Source organism: Spermophilus citellus (genome assembly GCF_964194105.1).
Source record: "Spermophilus citellus genome assembly, chromosome: 11".
Classification (NCBI taxonomy): Eukaryota; Metazoa; Chordata; class Mammalia; order Rodentia; family Sciuridae; genus Spermophilus; species Spermophilus citellus.
The window spans coordinates 53,987,874-54,005,994 of record NC_138192.1 but is presented as its reverse complement, the minus strand read 5'-3'; the positions used below and the strand labels follow the sequence as shown (position 1 = coordinate 54,005,994).

Here is an 18,121-nt window from a genome sequence, read left to right as displayed (position 1 = left end):
GTACTATAACACAGAGCTATATATCAACAGCCCCCACACCCATACCCCTTTAATTTGAGACAGACCTCACTAAGCTGCTGAGGCTGGCTTTGATTTGTGATTCTCCTGCCTCAGCCTCCCTAGTAGCTGGGATTGCAGGTGTTCCCTACCATGTCTGCCAAAACAAAGTTTACTGTAAAAGTATGCCGGGCAAGGCCTATTGCAACTTTATACATTTCATGTTTTCCATGTCTCTTGATTATACAAAGAGTGCACAATAATTGACCTAGTTCACACAGGTATGTGTAAATATACTCAATATATATAAATAGACATTAAGGTGTTTTCAAAATGACAAATTACTTAATGGTGCACTTCTCAGTAAAGTATCCCTGTCAATTGATGGATGATACATGTATACATGTAATGAATGACAACAATCATACAAAGAACAGAAAGGAAGAACTGACATTTTTTTTTTATAAGAAGGTACTATACAACCTGTTAAGTGGTATAGTGTTATTTGTAAGTGAACTTGGACTAACTGAAAAGGTACAGTGAGAACTCTAGGGCAACTACTAAAAAAGGTAATAAAGAAGAATAATTGATATGCTAAGAAAGGAAAGAAAATGAGATCATAAAATTCTTAAAACCACAAAAAGCAGAAAAAATATAAGACAAAAACAGGAACAATGAACAAGGATAACAAATAAAAAACAGTAAGTAACAGCTATGGTAAATATGAACCCAACTATCTCAACGACCAATTTAAGTGTTAATTGTCAAAATATATCAATTAAAAGAGACTGGGTCAAAAAAAAAGACCCAACTATTTGTCTGTAAGAATTACTTTTTATATATAAAGACATATAAATTAAAGGGATAGTGAAAGACATACCCTACTAACATCAATCAAAACAAAACCGGAATTAGCTATAATCATTTCAGACAGAGCAAACTTCACAGTAAGGAATGTTATCAGGGATAAAGAGGCACATTACATAATGTCATTATACTCCAAGAAGACATAACAATCTTCAATCTGTAAATAACAGAGCATCAAATCATGTAAGGCAAACATTGACAGAACTGCAAGGAGAAATAGATGAACCCACTATCATAGTTGGAGACTTCAATACCCTCTATCACAAATGCATAAATGTGGAAGGCAGAAAATCAGTAAGAAAATACTCTTAAACTGGACAGCACCATCAGTCAAATTATCTAATTGACATTTATAAAAGGCTGCATACAACAAAAGCGAAACACATTATTTTCTCAAGCTCACATAGCACATTCACCAAGATAAACTACATTCTGTACCATAAAACATACCTTAACAAAGAACAAAAATCATTTAAAGTATGTTCTAAACTCAGAATGGGATTAAGTTACAAATGAATAATGGAAAAATAGCTGGGCAATCACCAAATACTGGGATACGAAACAACATACTTCTAAATAACACATAGGTCAAACAGAAATCTCAAAAGAAAATTTAAAATTGTCCAAACTAAATGAAACAGAAAATAACCTGTCAAAATTTCTGGGATGCAGAGGAAGCAGCATTAAGGAAAATCCATATCACTGAATGCATATGCTGGAAAAGAAGAAAAATCTAAAAGCAATCTAAGCTTTCACTTTAGAAAAGAGAATAAAAATGAGGCACTCAAAACTCTATTATTTTCCACTTAATTTTTCTGTGAACCTGAAACTGCTCTAAAAAATAAAGTTTACTAATGAAAAAACTATATATGCACATTGATGATAACCACAAACAAACATGTATTAGGGCCAAAAATGTAGAATTTTTTTCAATTCAGAGGACAAAAGTCTTCAAGCCTCTAATCTACCTTTTAAATTAAAAATAATACTCATGATGAATGAAAATTAGAAGGAAAAATTTTTTATCATTTGATTAATTATTTGTCTTTTTCAAGACCCTACTTTTACAATGCCATTCAGTTGAGTAACCCAATGACATTACTTTTTATGAAACTTCATAACAAAAACTTTATATAATATTAATATAGTCCAATATAATTAGATTTAAAAAGTTTTTACAAACTTATTTCTAGCTAAAGATATTTTCAGGGGCCAAGAAGGGTATAGTTTAGTAAATATTCACAAGTTAAAACTCCTATAAATGATCAATCACCTTCACTACATGCCTTCAAAAAGATGTGTGTATACTGGATCTAAAACTAATCACCACTAATTTATTGCAAGCAGGAAAAGTTCTTTAAGAGTTTTTTTTTTTTTTTTTTAAATAACTGTACAGTGGCAAATATATAGAGTGAAACATCTAATCTGAGGGTTAGAACCTAAAGACAGGCTCTAATGCTGAATACTCTATTTGGTCAAAGTTCCTTCTAACTTAGATGATATTAAAGAATAATTCTGCTATCATAATGGTATTGTGGCTCTGCTTAGAAAAGTCATTATCTCAAAAGAATTTTTGCCTAAAAAATATACTACCAAAAAAAAATGAGGAATAAATAAATAAAATAAATAAATGTTTTAAGGCGAGGTGATGTAGGTATAAGAGGTTCTTTTACCTTTTGGGTAAGGGAAAAAAACAAAACAAAACAAAACAACCTAAACTAAATAAAAGAACAAGGTGGGGGGAAATCACAAAAATCCCTAAGATCACCAAGACATAGTTGGTAGCCTGTTGTCCAGTATAGAAACCTAAGGCTTGCTTGCTTTCTTTTGTTTTGCTACTGGGGATTGAACCCAGAACCTCAGGTTTGCTAGGCAAGCATTCTAGCACTGATCATATCTACAGCCCAAGCTTAAGACTTTCACTGACCACAAAGGTAAAGCTAATTTGACCCCATTTCTGGGCTTATTTTACAGCACTGTTGTTGTTCTAATTCCTAAAGGGGGCATTCATTAAGAAGTAAAGGAAAGGGGGAAGGATTGAGAGGTTAAAAAATAAGTAAAAATGTTGAGTTTATCAATGAGTTTGAGAACCCTTTTATATGACAATCTGCACTGTCAATCACGATAACTAATTAGGAACATGGATTCTAATTAGGAACGTGTATTCTTTCAATGCATGTTTTTCTTTTCATTTTCTTTATTGTGTTAAAACACACATAAAATTTATCCTGTTAACCATTTAAGTGTACTGTTCAGGGGTATTAAATAAACATAATGTTGGACAACCATTACACCATAAATCTCAGTAATTCTCGTAAAACAAAAACTCTATATCCATTAGACAATAACTCCCCAATTTTCTGTTGGTAGTCCCTGGCAATCAGCAGTCTCCTGTTTTTTTTTTTTTTTCCTATTATTCTGACTACTCTTAATAGCTCATATAATTGGAATCAAACCATATTTGTCTTTTTGTGAATGACTTATTTCACTTAACAAATGTCTTCATGAATCATTTATGTTACAGTACATTTTAAAACTGCCTTCCTTCCTAAGACCTAATAACATTCCATTGGAAATATGTGCTGCATTCTGCTTATCCAATCTATCAATGACTACCTGGTTTGTTTCTATGTTTTATCTACTGTAAATAATGCTACTATGAACCTGAGTGCACAAGTACCTATTTAACACCACATTCTTTTGGGTATATACATAGAAGTGGAATTGCTGGATCACATGGTAATTCTATTTTTAATTTTTTGAGGAACTATTATATTGTTTTCCACAGCAGCTATACCGTTTTACATTCCCAGTTGATATAATTCACGCTTTCATATTGATTTTTCAGGCCATACCCTCAAAGATAAGGGTCCTGGAATCTGTTCCTCTTCCCCCATGTTTGTTTTCTTTAAAAAAAAAAAAAAGTGATTCTGATAAAATGTAACTAAAAACACACCTTTGAAAAAACTGCCCTCACCATCCCAAGCATCAAGGTGACTTGAGCTTTGCAGAACACATTTTAAAAAACATGGCCCTATAATCTAACAAACTAACAAAAAAGGAATAGAAACATGTAGTTGAGAAAAAACAGGATAGAAGGATTTTTAGGAATAAAGATTAATCATTAATAATTAAACTAGGAGTCACTGAGGGGCCACATTTAGTAGACCTTTAAGAAATATGCTAAAATGATAACAAAAGCAGCAGGGGTGGGCGGGGTGCTCCAATCATACAATTCATTTGGGGGTACTTTTGGCTGCCTTAAGATGAAGAGAAACTGTGTTTAATTTGTGTAACATGTACAATTCCTAACACAATTAGCTGTTTAAAGTCACAGAAAGTATGGGATAGTGGGTAGACTTAAAGGATTTACCACTTTCACCCAACAGATGTGGTTCCCTATACAAGTCATTTAATTTTCCTAGCTTTTGTTACTGATTGGTAAAATCAACATATTGAGCCTTCTATATAGGGTTCCACTGCAGAGACTAGCTTATTTTAAAATCACCTGAAGAACCTGTTAAAAATTCAGATTCCTAGGTCCCAGTTCTAGAGACTCACATATTAGCCCTCAGATGGAGTTGAGGAGGTCCCATGAGGTCCCTTAACTCTGGGTGTGGAATTCATTCTAACGGCTAAACAATTTATAAGGTTTCTATCAGCTTTGAAATTCCCTTAGTCTATCAGTATTTGTGAGGGAAAAGGAAACAGGAAAAGGTGAATTTTCATCTTCTAATCCCAAACAAAAGCCATTTTTAACATTGGATAAATTTAATAACACAAAATTCTGAACTTTTAAATTTCTACTTTGTTGTTAGAATGATAAAAGCTAAACCAGTTAATATTAAAAAAATTTTAACACTACAAAAGTGAAGCAATTTTTGAAATGTGCTGAACATGTTCATTCTCATTACTCGAACATAAATCCTTCCGCTTTCTTTACCTCTAAAGAAAACAGTTAACAAAAACCAGCCATCTAGCTCTCTGAAAAGATCAATATTACTGATAAAGCTCTAACCCAGCTAACCAAAAAAAGACATATTACTACTTCAAAAGTGAAAGAGTCATCACTTTTGGTTCTCTGAACATTAAAATGATAAAAGTATTATGATAATAATTCTATGTCCACAAATTAATAATTTACATGAAACGAACAAAACACAAACTACCAAAACTGATTGAAGAAGAAATAGAAAACCTTTATAAATTAATAACAAATAAAGAGATTAAAAGATTTAATCCCAGTGACTCGGGAGGCTGAAGCAGTAGCATAGTGAGTTCAAAGTCAGCCTCATCAACTTAGCAAAGCCTTAAGTAACTCAGCAAGACCCTGTCTCTAATAAAACATAAAATAGGATGGGAGATGTGGCTCAGTGGTTAAGTGCCCCTGAGTTCAATATCTGGTAAAGAAGAGAGGGGGTTTAAGGAATAAGTTTTAAGAATGTCTCTAACTGCTCCCAGAAAGTAGAAGCAAAGAGAACAGTTCCTCACTCATTCCATGTGAACAGCATTACCCTAATACCAAAGCTACAGCAAGACTCTACAATAAAGGAAAACCACAGAATAATACCTCTTGTGAACATAGATGCAAAAATTCTCAATAAATTAGTAGCAACTAAAGTGTGTAACTAAGCCCAAATGATATTTATTCCAAGGATGCAAGGTGTGTTTAACATTTGAAAATCAATGTAATCCATTGCTAAGCCTCAATGAGAAAAATCACATGATCATATCAATCCTATAGCTAAGGTTGTAATTTTAAAAAACTAGATGTTTCCCCACTAAGATTGGGAACAAGGCAAAGCTCCTTCTCATTAACTTCTACTAAATCCTATCCTGTAAGTCCTAGCTACTAATGCAATAAGACAAGAAAAAGAAAAAATATACGGATTGGTAAAAAAGAAATGAAACTACTTTGTTCACAGATTACAGAACAATGTAAAAAATCCCAAAGAATTGACAAAAAAATTCTGAAATTAGTTGAGTATAATCAGACAAACAATGAACATTCGAAATTTGAAATTAAAAACATAATACCATTTACATTAGAACCAAAAAAAGAAACTTCATAATAAATCAAATAAAATATGCATAAGATCTATATAAGAAAAAGGTTAAAATTGATAAAAAGATCTAAATACAGAGATATTTTACTCTCATGAATAGAAGACTTAATACCATTAAAATGTCAATTCTTTCCAAAGTGATCTATAGATACAACAAAATACCAATAAAAAAATTCCAGCAAGTTTATTTTGTAGATATAAATGAATTGATTCTAAATTTTCTATGGAAAGAGACCCAGAAAAGACAACACATGAGGAACAAAGGCAAAAGATATATTATTTGACTTCAAGATTTACTATGAATCTACAGTAATCAAGACAGCATAATTGATATTGATGAAAGAGACAGAAGATGAATGGGACAGAATAGAGAGCCCAGAAAGAGATCCAAATAAATATAGTTAACTGATTTTTTTTCGGGGTGGGGGGCAGTACTGAGGATTAAACTCAGGGCCTCATGCATACTAGGCAAGTGCTTGATCACTGAGCTATATGTCTATCAACTGAACTTCTACAAAACAACAAAGGGAATCCAATGAAACAAAAAATCTGCAATAATGGATTCTAGAATACTTGGACATTGATCTATATGAAAAAAAAATGAAATCTATAGATCCAGATCTTTTACCGCTTACAGAATTTGACTTAAAATGGATTGTAGACATAAAAGTAAAATGCAGTTTATAAAACTTAGAACACACGAGAAAATCTCAGTAATCTTGGGTCTGTGATGAGCTTTTAAAAACAATACCAAAAGCATAATTCATTTTAAAATATTGGCAAACTATACTTCATTAAAATTAAAAACTACACTGTGTAAGACAGGAACTGAAAAGACAACCCTTGAAGAGGCAGAAAACATGCAAAACATAGATCTATAAAAAACTTATATCTAAAACAGAAAAAAATACAACTCAATAAGAAATGGATAAAAGAGTTAAATTGACACTTCACTAAAGAAGATAAAAGTTGATCATATGAAAAAGTGCTCAACATCCTAAGTCATTAGGGAATGACAAATTAAAGTAATGAGATAACACTTCACATGTATTAGAACAGCCAAAACCAAAAAATTGAGATGCCAAGTCCTGGGGTAAGGATGCCTGCCAAAAGCACTTCTTTGGTCAGTGGGAATACAAAATAGTATAGTCGCTTTGGAACACAGTTGTCCTAGGTATATACCTAAATGAGTTGAAAATTCATCATATAAAACCATACATAAATGTTTAGAACAGAACCAAGATATCATTCAATAGATGAAGGGATAAACAAGTTGTAGCACATCCATACAATGGAACATTATTCAATGATAAAAACAAATGAGCTATTAAACAATAAAAAAAATAGAACCACCTCAGACGCACATTCATAAATAGCCAATTGAAAAGGATATGCTTTATACTATTCTAACTATATAGTATTCTGGAAAAGGAAAAATTAAAGAGAGCAAAAATATTAGTGGTTGTGAAGGATTCAAAAGGATAAATTGGTGAAATGCAAGACAAAAGTTTTCATAATAGCAAAAACTATTATGTAAGATACTGTAATAGTGACTGGTCCATGATGTTATGAGCTTTTCATAATCCATAAAACTGCATAACCAAAAGCATACTGTAAACTATGGACTTCAGTTAATAATAAGGTATCATTATCATTAACTATAACAAATGTATCAACTAAATGCAAGACATTAATTAATAGTAGGGAAAAGTGTGTGTATGTGTGTAGTGGATAGCATATGGAAACTACACTGCCTTTTTTCTTTGTAAATCTAAAATTATTGTAAAAAATAAAGGTTAAACCTCCTCCCTTAGGTGTGTTACAAAGCTGTCCAAAAAGTAATTCAAATGTGAATGGAAATATGTAGTGCCCAAGTCAACGTTTTGCTTTAAACAGTAACAAATGCAGATGAGTTTTAAAAAATAAATAAATAAACCTTCAGTACTGGCCTTTTTATAGATTCATGCCAAATAAAGAAGAACATGAAACTAATTTCTTGCAATATTTTATAGCTTTGAAAATTATGCTTACTTTTCTTTACTATCAAAAAAGTCACAAGCACACACATACACTCTTAAACACACACACACACACAATGTAATATATATTTGTAAAGAAGGGGGAAAAACACAACTTTTATCTGTGTTGGGCATCTTTGGGAGATGGGATTATTAGAGTTTTTTCTGTAATTAATAATTCATTTTTCCTTATATGTTTATATATATATAAGGAAAAAATAATATGTTTATTTGTATTTCTCAAAATACAAATAAACATACTTAGGCTTCTATGAGAGAAACAAAGAAGACTCTTAAGTCAGTAATAAAAATCAACTCTTTTAGGCCTGGGAGAATGTAGCTCAGTCATGGAGTACTTGCTTATTAGCAGGTGCAAGGCTCTTGATTCAATCCCCAATAACCATCCCCTGCCCCGCAAAAACAAAACACAAAAGCCCAAAACTATTTGGGGGCGAGATCCCCTTTCTTAAGGTTTTTCAACTCCATGAGAGGTATAGTAACCAGCATTTTTTTTTTCTTAAAGAGATGGATAAAAATTAAAGCCACCCAAACAAGGTCCTATGCAGTCCAATTCATTTAATTAAAAGTAAACCTTATCTTTTTTGCCAAGCATATAGCTTAACTGGAGATTTAGAAATCATCAATTGTCACACAGTCCTTTCCCATTTTCAGCCTCCTTCATTAGGGTTGTGAGATTATCTTCAAAGACACGTTAAACCTGACTCTATGTAATTTTAAGTTCAAAATGGGGATTAAAATATTAGTTGCCTCATAACATTCCTTTGAGGACTATCTGCCTAGTACATACAAAATTTATATAAAACACTGACAGGAACTGGAGATGGAAGTCAAGTATATAGCAGTTTCACTATGTTTTACTCACAGCTATGGCAAAAAAAAAAAAATGGCCTTAACTATTAACATTTTCAGGAAGTAAGCATATGAGAGAACATTTTTATAAGGTAGGCAACCCACAGAATTATATTACCAGGTAAGATGGGAAGACAAATATCCTTTAGTTTTTTATGGGAGACAGACAAGATGTTTAAAGGTGTTAATTCTCAGGCCAGTGTGGTGTCATTGGAGAATCTTCTATGGAGATGCTAGTTGCTAGGTGAATATGCCAAAGCCCCATTTCTAGGAACTTTTACTAGTACAGCCAGATGTGCTGAGTTATATCACAGTATTTTCTTTGGAAGTCCCCAGAGGAAGGTTCTAAGTGCTTCCTTCCATATCAAGAAACAGGCACCTTATGACCTATCCTACTTTCATGCTTTGTCTATTAATTCTACCAACTTTAAAATATACAGCCAACTCAAAGTCACTACAGATACCGTTTTTTAACTTTAGACACACAAAACTGCACACAGGTTGAAGGAGAACTCTGCTTGAACTCAGACTCCCCCCCACCATCTCAGTCAGGCTACTAAATGATTATTTTACTTTCCCCCACAAGTGCTGGGCATCATTTTATTATGTAATATCTCTTGGGGCTGCAGGCCCCTTCTTCTTCCTAAATTATCAGCCACCCAGATCCTGCTTTACTACTTCAGTCTTAGCACCATACTGAGCTTTGTCTAAAGATAGTAAGTGGTAACAGTTTTAACCCCAGAAGTGAGGAAGATCGTTAGGGCCAGATGATCTGCAAGTGGGTTGCCCTCACTGTCTGGCCTTGTTCACTGTACTACTAATCAGTCCTTTAACCTCAACCTGCAATCCAGCTTCACCTGGAATGTGTTTTCCACAAATTGATACAATCTTATTCTGTATTCATGGCATCATTTTTTCTAGTATTGAATGTCTAAAATAATTTCATGAGATTTGTGCCCAAAATGATTTCTTACTATACATCCAGTGATATTTTTAAAAGAGAATGATGTTCCCAGAATACATTCTTTTCACCAATAAGTTTTACTGTATAAACAAAACAATACTCATATTTTGTCTTTTGATCTCTTTTTAACCAAATATTTGGATCATTCCCCATTCTTTCTAATCAAACCATATTTGCCCACCCCTGGGCAAAGGATCTATGATGGGGGGGATATAAAAGGAAATTCCAAGGATAGTGACATGAAAGTCAGCTGTGAAGCTGACATGTATTGCACTCTTGCTGAAAATAGTTGAATATACAGATTCACTACATTGAATAAGTGCAATTTTCCTCTTTTTCCATTGTAGACTTGATAATGATCAGCTTTATCTGATTGAAAGGAGCCAACCTGAAGAATACTAGGTGTAAAGTAATGTTCCTTTCCTTCCTGATGGATAACAAGGAACTACCCAACCCACTCCTTCTCCTGAATTTTACTTTCTTTTAATCCAGCAGGTGAGGCAATATACTCATTTGTATTTGTAGGTGGGATGCAATTAGAAGAGGAAATAAACCTTTAATAAAAGAAACAAGAACACTACTACAAAGAACCATTTAATTATTTCCAAAGTTAGAAAAAATTTTGTAAACCAATATCTCAAGTTCCTTCATGTTCTAAAATTCTAATACTTAATGCCAACTTTAAGATACTGTAACATTTTTAAAGGGGGTTAACAGGAGGTTAAATAGTTTACTGAAAGTAAGTCATTTTCCTCAAGGAGAAAAGGTTGGATACTGAATTTAAAGTAGTTACTAAACTCCAAAAGAAATGAAAGAATTGTAACATTTAGGTTGAGGTACCAGAGTAGATGTGTTCAATGATATATAAAACACGAATCAGCCTAAGTCTGGAAGAGTATGAGAATTTTGGGATATCAGAGACTATAAGCCTTCAAGATGCTTCCAACCTGATAAGAATAATCCAGTGTTCTGTGATTAAATAAATTCCCCCAAAATACCAGTATAGAGATTATGAGAAACTGGTACTGAAAAGGAGACAAAAAAACAAAAATATTTATCTCATAACCATACCAGACTGAAATCATTTTGCTCCCAACTATTTGCTCTAAAATGAGTGTTGTTGAATAAGAGAATTCACCTCTCCTAACTTGGATGCAACACATTAGGGTCCTTCAATTTTACTGTATGCACTAATAATTTTAACCTTATTTTTGACAATATAATTTTAAGTGCTACAAGATTTATATCTAAAAAATACCATGATGTGTATGGTTTTACCTTTAATCAATTCATTAATTCATTTATTTATCCAGTAAATAGTTAATTGCATATATAACCACATGTACTATACTAGGCAGTGAAATGAAAAGATTTTTTTTTTTCCCCCAAAAAGTCCTAGCTCTTGGTGAGTTCTACTAGAGCTTTATAATGCAAAAGAAGACTATCACAACTGAAAATAGTCAATGCCATAATGACAAGTGTAAATGACACAGAAGGCCTTGAGGCAAACAGTGCTAAGAATTCTGCTTAAAGGAGTCTAAACAAGGTTTCTAAAGATTATTCTGGAAGCAGGTTCCATTTAACCTGTGCAAAAGTAAGAAGTAAAGGGCTTGTGAAGAAATGAAAAACTAAGTGTAAGTTGAAGAGCTGCAAAAAGCTCATTATTGTTGTAGCTTAAAGCAGGAAGGGATAGAGAAATGGGATGGGGGGGAGTGTACTGAGAACAGTGTGAGACTGTATTGAGTAATGAAAATACTAAACTAAATAAGAGCTCCTGCTCCTCAGGAGCTTAAAATCTAGAGAAGGAAAAAAAAAAACAAAACTGAAACTATTCGTTTCAAAATGGTTAGTACCTTAATGGAAGAACACAAAGGGAAACATGATTGGAAAGACACAAAGATTTTATACATCACACAAAGGTGGTAAAATCTATCCTAGGTAAACGAGAGTTGTTGAAAAATTGTGAAATGGGTAGTCACAACAGTGGCAGCATAAATGATGAACTAAAGATATCAAAACTAAATAAGGAGATTTCTGCTAAAGCCCAGGCAAGCAATGTGAAAAACATAAACAAGGCCACTCTACTGTGACAATTTTTAATTTTTTTTCCTAGCTACACAAATCTTTCATTAAAGGAAAAAAAAAATCCAAGGTGCTATTTTCTAAAATTCCTTATATTTAAGGAATTGGCAATAATTTAGGTTAAAAAAAATTTAAACTTTCATTTAAAAACCTCAATAAAAATGTGAGCTTAAAATTTGGTACACATAACCTTAAGTCTAATAATAAGCATATAAGAAGCAAACTGTGGATTTGATGGAAGCATATACACGCACGTAAAAACACATATAAAAACCTGAGAAACTTGAAATACAAAATTGAAAAGGCAGAATTTAGTAACCATATATACAGTATATTGTGTACACAATGCTTAGTACATGATGACAAACTTTTAAAAATAAGATAATTTTCTATTATTTTTATTCCATTTTTTTACAATAATAGAATAAAATGAAATGAAAAAACCAACACAAGATTACTGCTTATTGTATCCAACGGGCCCGAACCAGATGAGATACACCTAATTTTGACTCTTGATTTCCTAGAATGGATTTTTATAAATGATCCTGCTATCTAGCTTTATTACTAGTAAAATACAAAAGAACTAATACTTTGGCTTAAGATAATTTCTTAAAATTCCCATTATGAACAGCTGTCTCCTTCTTAACTGAGTCAAAGGTAAAGGCAATTCACTAAGACAAAGGAACACAAGTCAAAGAATACACAAGAAACAAATCACATAAATAAGTTTTGCATTTGTGTTTTTCTTGAATCCTTAGAAGAAAAGTCTCTGAAAAATCTTTCTACAACCAAAAGCCTTTTTTTTAAACAAATCAGTCAACAAACATACTATTTATTGAGCATCTATAAGCCAAGCACTTTGTATATAATAATCCCTGCTCTCTTACAATCTAAAGGAAAGAAAGAATTCTTACAAATAATTTGTGTGATGAATTCTGTAACAGTGGTATGTATAAGATACAATAATAAGCAATGACCGGTAGAATAAAAACAAAAGCTTCATAAGATAGTTGAATCTTAAATGAGTTATATGAAGGAAAGGAAGACTTAAATAGCACATGCAAGAAAGTATGAAATGTGAAATAAGGCAAATGGGAGTAATTTTCAGTAACTCCCTATAGCACAGAGGGAAGGGAAAAGTAACCAGAGATACAGAAGGAGGGAAACAAATCAAAAAGGACCTTATATTCATACTAAAGAATCTGACTACTAATGAATTCTATTAATCTAAACTGCCATCAATTACAAGAAGGTATCATTACTGTATGTACCAAGGGCGGGGGGCTTTATGCTTGAATCTTAATATTAAGAAGCTTAATAGAATGGAATATTATTGCATAAAACTATGCCCTCTTTGTAAGATAAAGTAATAAACCAGCCATACAAAATGGGACAGTGAAGAACTTTTTATTTCCCAACTTGTCCTTAGGTAGAAGGAGAGAGAAATAAAATCTTGCCCTGAGAAATGAACTCCAAGCAGGTCTGTTGACTGAATTAAAGTCAACACTATAGTCCAAAAATAAATAAATGAATGAAACAAAGACTTTCAGGTTGGTAATGTCCCTAAATTCCAAGCAGAAACAATGCAAGTTCTCTTTTGAAGAACAAGACCAATCCTGGACACCAGTAATTCAAGATGCAATCCCATTTTTCATCTTTAAAAAATAAAAAACATGCATCTTAGAAATAATGGAAAACAGTTAATCTTAAAAATCAGTCTTAAATCTGGTGGTATTTCAGAATTACATGGAAACTTAAAAATACATATCACCAGTCTGCATAACCAGGGATTTTCAAAGAGCTAAGTACTTTAGGTAGGCATAAAGTAGAACCCTGGAATCTCTATTTTAACTGGCTACTCAATAATTTAAAAAAAAAAAAAAATCTGACAAGATACCAAGACACCAGCATCTGTATGTACAATCAGCTGAACACTCCTACTACTGACAATGAAGAACAGTAGGATTTTAATCAAGAGCATAATTTGCTCAGACTGACAATTTAGGAAGACCACCCTGGCATAGGCAGACTTTGTGAAGAGAATAAAGAAGGGAGAAAAAGAATAGTAAATCTTATAGTTAGGAGGTTGCTGAAATGGCTTTAAAGCTTAGAGATAGTGATCATTTTAGGAAAACGGAATATTAAGTAGGCAGAATTAGATAGAATTTTATAAAAACTAGATGAAGGTACATATAGAATGTAATACTGAAAATTTTCAGAAAATTCAGCTCTAACCCTTGTGAATTATGGCCAAGGGGACTTTAAAAATAAATCTCATTTGGGTATGGTAACCCATCCCCTTTTAACTGTAAGTTCAATATAGAACCCTATATTGCATAAACATCAAATGTTCCAAATGCTACTAAAACTCACAATGATCTCCAAGTTCAAATGTAAGTAGAAGGACTTTAATGTCTAATGCTTAACACTTCTATGAATAATTGTTTATAACCGGAAAAATTTAAATCTCTGGGCAAAAGACTTTAACTAATTGTTAAATTTAAATTACAAATAAAAAACAATAAATTAACAAACTTACGCTGAATATGAATGAACTGTTTGGGCTGTTTAAACTCTCCTTTGTACAAGCGATTGTAATAGTTGACGTTGCTTTCTGCCTCAGGAACGGGAATGACCATGCTCTCTTTTTTTTCTCTAAACACTTGCTGTGCTGAAATAGCTCGCTGTAAATGATGTTCCTGGAAAATGTAAAGTAGGCAATGTAAGTTGCTTTGATAATATTAATTCAAATTTCAAAACTTCTATTTAAAAGTTGTTTAATAACTGCAAGCATCAATTATAAATATTTCTTTCATTCAATTATAAATAGTTTCTTTACTGCAGACCTATAGAAAACACTGCCATCACTTCCCCTTAATACCTGTGGCTTATACTGGTACCATAAATCTTAGACTATTACAATTTTAAAAAGAATTTTTCAAAAATTAAATACATGCATACTTACAAATGGGAGTTTAAATTTTCAGTTATCAGAAGATAGATACTTGTTTGCTAAATTAAGGTGCATGTCACCACTGACAGAATAAGGAAAAATGTATGAGTCACACTAAGTGATTCTATCACAGATTCTAAGTATCTTCTACACTACTACTACTGTAGTAGCACAAAATTTGTAATAATTCAAAGAAAGAAAAAGTTTTGCATGTTCAATAAATAGTACTGCCATCGTAAAGCAGAAAATATTTTTTAACTAAAAGTTCCTATAAAATACATCTAGGTTCTAATCTCTTTTCATCACTTGCACAACTTACTACAGTAGTCTCCTAAATGCTTTCACTACTTCCTCCCTTGCCCCAATGGCTTATTCCCCATAAAGCAGTTTTACCTTTTAGAAGGTAAATCAGGTCATTTCACTCCCCAAGAAGCCCCACCATATTCAGTGTAAAGGTGAAAAGCTACTCAATGACCTATAAGAATCTCTCTATCTGGCATTTCCTCCCTCTTCTCCCATCCTTTTAATCTAGTCATACTGCTTCTCCTTGCAGTTTCCAAATATCCAAAGAGGCAACTTTGGAAATTCCTTAAAGTCTCATCTATCAGAGATGTCATGTCTTTCAGGACTTCCTTATCCAGCACTCCTTTCCTGCTTTATTTTATTCCATGCCAATTTAGCTATATCTGACATGCTCAAGATCTCATTTATTGTCCAGTCCCTCTTCCCAAACATAAAGTAATTTCCAAGAAGTCCATGATTTTTGCTTATTTTGTTTACTTTCATATGATAGTTGCAACACATAGAACCTGCTCAATACATATTAAATGAACAAATAAATAAAATGAAATCTTTACTGGGTTCCTACTATGTATCAGTCTATGCAAAGCACTTTAAAACATAAACTAAGGAATAAAGATGTTTAGTAACTTATTCAAGGTAACATAACCCTAGGTGACAAAACATTAATATAAACCCAGGTGATCCATATGCAAAGTAAAATTATTGATTCTATCCTATTGTATTGATAAAAATTTTGAAGTTTTGTGGAGTCTAAAGAAATTAAGAAAACTTCATTCAAGACTTTTGGCTATGTAAAAAGTTATTATTCAAAAAATATCAGTGCAATGATCCAAAAAGTTTTCATGTAGCAAGATATAAATAAAATTATACAGAATGGCCGTTATATGCAAAAAGCTTCACACAGATTAGATTAAAAGAAGTACATTAAAAGGAAGATAGGATGATGGTATGAAGGTAGAAAGATAGGTATCAATAATAATGACATAAAATTATGTTAATTTCATAATCTTCTGACATTTGTCATTAATAAAGTGAGCAAGAAACAAAGGATACAAAAACAAAAGAGAAAGAACAGGAATGGGTAAATGAGGAAACAAACTTATTATGGTATAAACAAGTAAACAGTAAGCCAGGACAGCTACCAAATTTCTTACAAGCAGTTAAGTTTCATCAGATCTGGTCAAGTCATATCGGCTCACCCCAAATAATCACCTATCCTATATTATAATCAACATCTCTTTGGCATTTTGTCAGACTAATTTAAATCTAGAAAAACATGCACATTCAAGAAGAGTATTGTGAAATTTAAACTGAAAAACATAAATCCTGGAATAGCTAAGTCAACTTTTAAAGGGAAACACAAAATGTGCAAGAGTTGGAGGACTGTCCTCTCATAAATTATAAAATATACATAAAGGCATAGTAATAAAAAAAGTATACCAAAAGAACAAATAGCTTACATTTATATATACAATGCATATATGTAGAAATAAAATGTATCAAAAAGTTTAATAGACATATTTAACTACATAACAATTACTGCTAATAGGCACTTTAAAAATCTTTACAGTAAAGTCAGAATTGATGTTCTTAATAACCACTAATTATGCAGCCTCTCATATAAATCAATGTAATAAGAAAGCTCCAAGACAGATCAGACTCATGTATAAAGAGAAGGTTGGGATAAAACCACACCACACAACTAAAGGGCAACAGCCAAACTGCTTAAAATATAAAGAAATACCAAAGGAAATACCTACACAAACTATATATCTAAGTGTGTAAGGAAAAATCGCGAACCTAACAAAAAAGGAAAATTTGTTACTGCTACAGGAGCAGAAAAGAAATTCTTTGAGTTTCATAAGCAAAACAGGGCAACAAATCTCATGAAATGTATTACATCAAAATTTAAAATTTCTATTAAGCAAAGGACACAATGGATGTAGTTCATAAACTTCTGACAGAATGACAGAAGTTATTTTCAATGTCTAAAACCTGTAAGTAGTTAATAACTAGATTGTGGGGCTGGGGTTGTAGCTCAGTGTTCTCTGGCACGTGGGAGGCATTGGGTTCCATCCTCAGCACAACACAAAAATAAATAAATAAAGATACTATGTCCATCTACAACTAAAAATAAATAAATAACTACAAGGTGTAAGAAATTCCTGAAAATCCACAAGAAAAGGACAACAGTCCCAAAAGAAAAATGGATAAAATATATAAACGAGCAATTTACATGTAAGAAAACCCCAAAGGCTAGTAAAGCATCAAAGAGATGCTCAAATTCATTTGTAATCAGAGAAATGCAAATTAAACAGATAAGGTAAAACTATTAGCAAGACAAAAATTACATAATGCCAAGTGTTAGCAAGTATGTGAAAACACAAATTCCTACAGATTTGCTACCATTCTAGAAAGTAATGGCAATACATGGTCAAATTAAATCTGCCTTCTCTGTGACCTGGCACTTCCTGTCTTGAACATATAACCCCAAGAAAATATCACACAGGTTTACAAATGGATCTATACACTAAAACATATCTATTGTAGAAGGCAATTTGGGGCAATGTGGGAATCTATGGCTACGAGAACAAAAAAAAAAAAATGTGGTAGATGCTCACTATGAATACTATATAGCAGTTGGTACCAACAATGCATATGTACATTTAATATGGTAGATCTTTTAAAAAGTTGAGTGAAAATTCTTAATAGAACGAGTTATAACGTGGTTTATATAAATGCACATAAAATAACATTAAATTTGCCGGAAGAGACACATTAAACATTAGACGGAGGGTTAGGGGGAAAGAATGAAAAAGGGAAAGACAGGTAGAACAGAATAAGTAAGTGAAATCAAAGAAGAGCCTTGCCATTTCCTTTAAAATTCAGGCTGTGTGTGATTAGTGTCAAAGAGGAAAACAGATTGGCCATGTGTTAGCGGATTCATTATACTGTTTTTCTTTTCTTTTTTCTGCTTTTGTTTATTTGACAATTTGCATAA

The 18,121-nt window shown here is 32.4% G+C and overlaps 1 protein-coding gene across 1 annotated transcript in view; it reads right to left on the bottom strand.

Moving 5' to 3' along the window:
- EPC2 (enhancer of polycomb homolog 2) overlaps positions 1-18,121 on the bottom strand; it is a 130,512-nt gene that overhangs the window by 74,168 nt on the left and 38,223 nt on the right. The window contains exon 2 of the mRNA XM_081261079.1: positions 14,404-14,563. Coding sequence (XP_081117205.1) covers positions 14,404-14,563 — 160 coding nt within the window. The remainder of the gene's footprint in view (positions 1-14,403; positions 14,564-18,121) is intronic.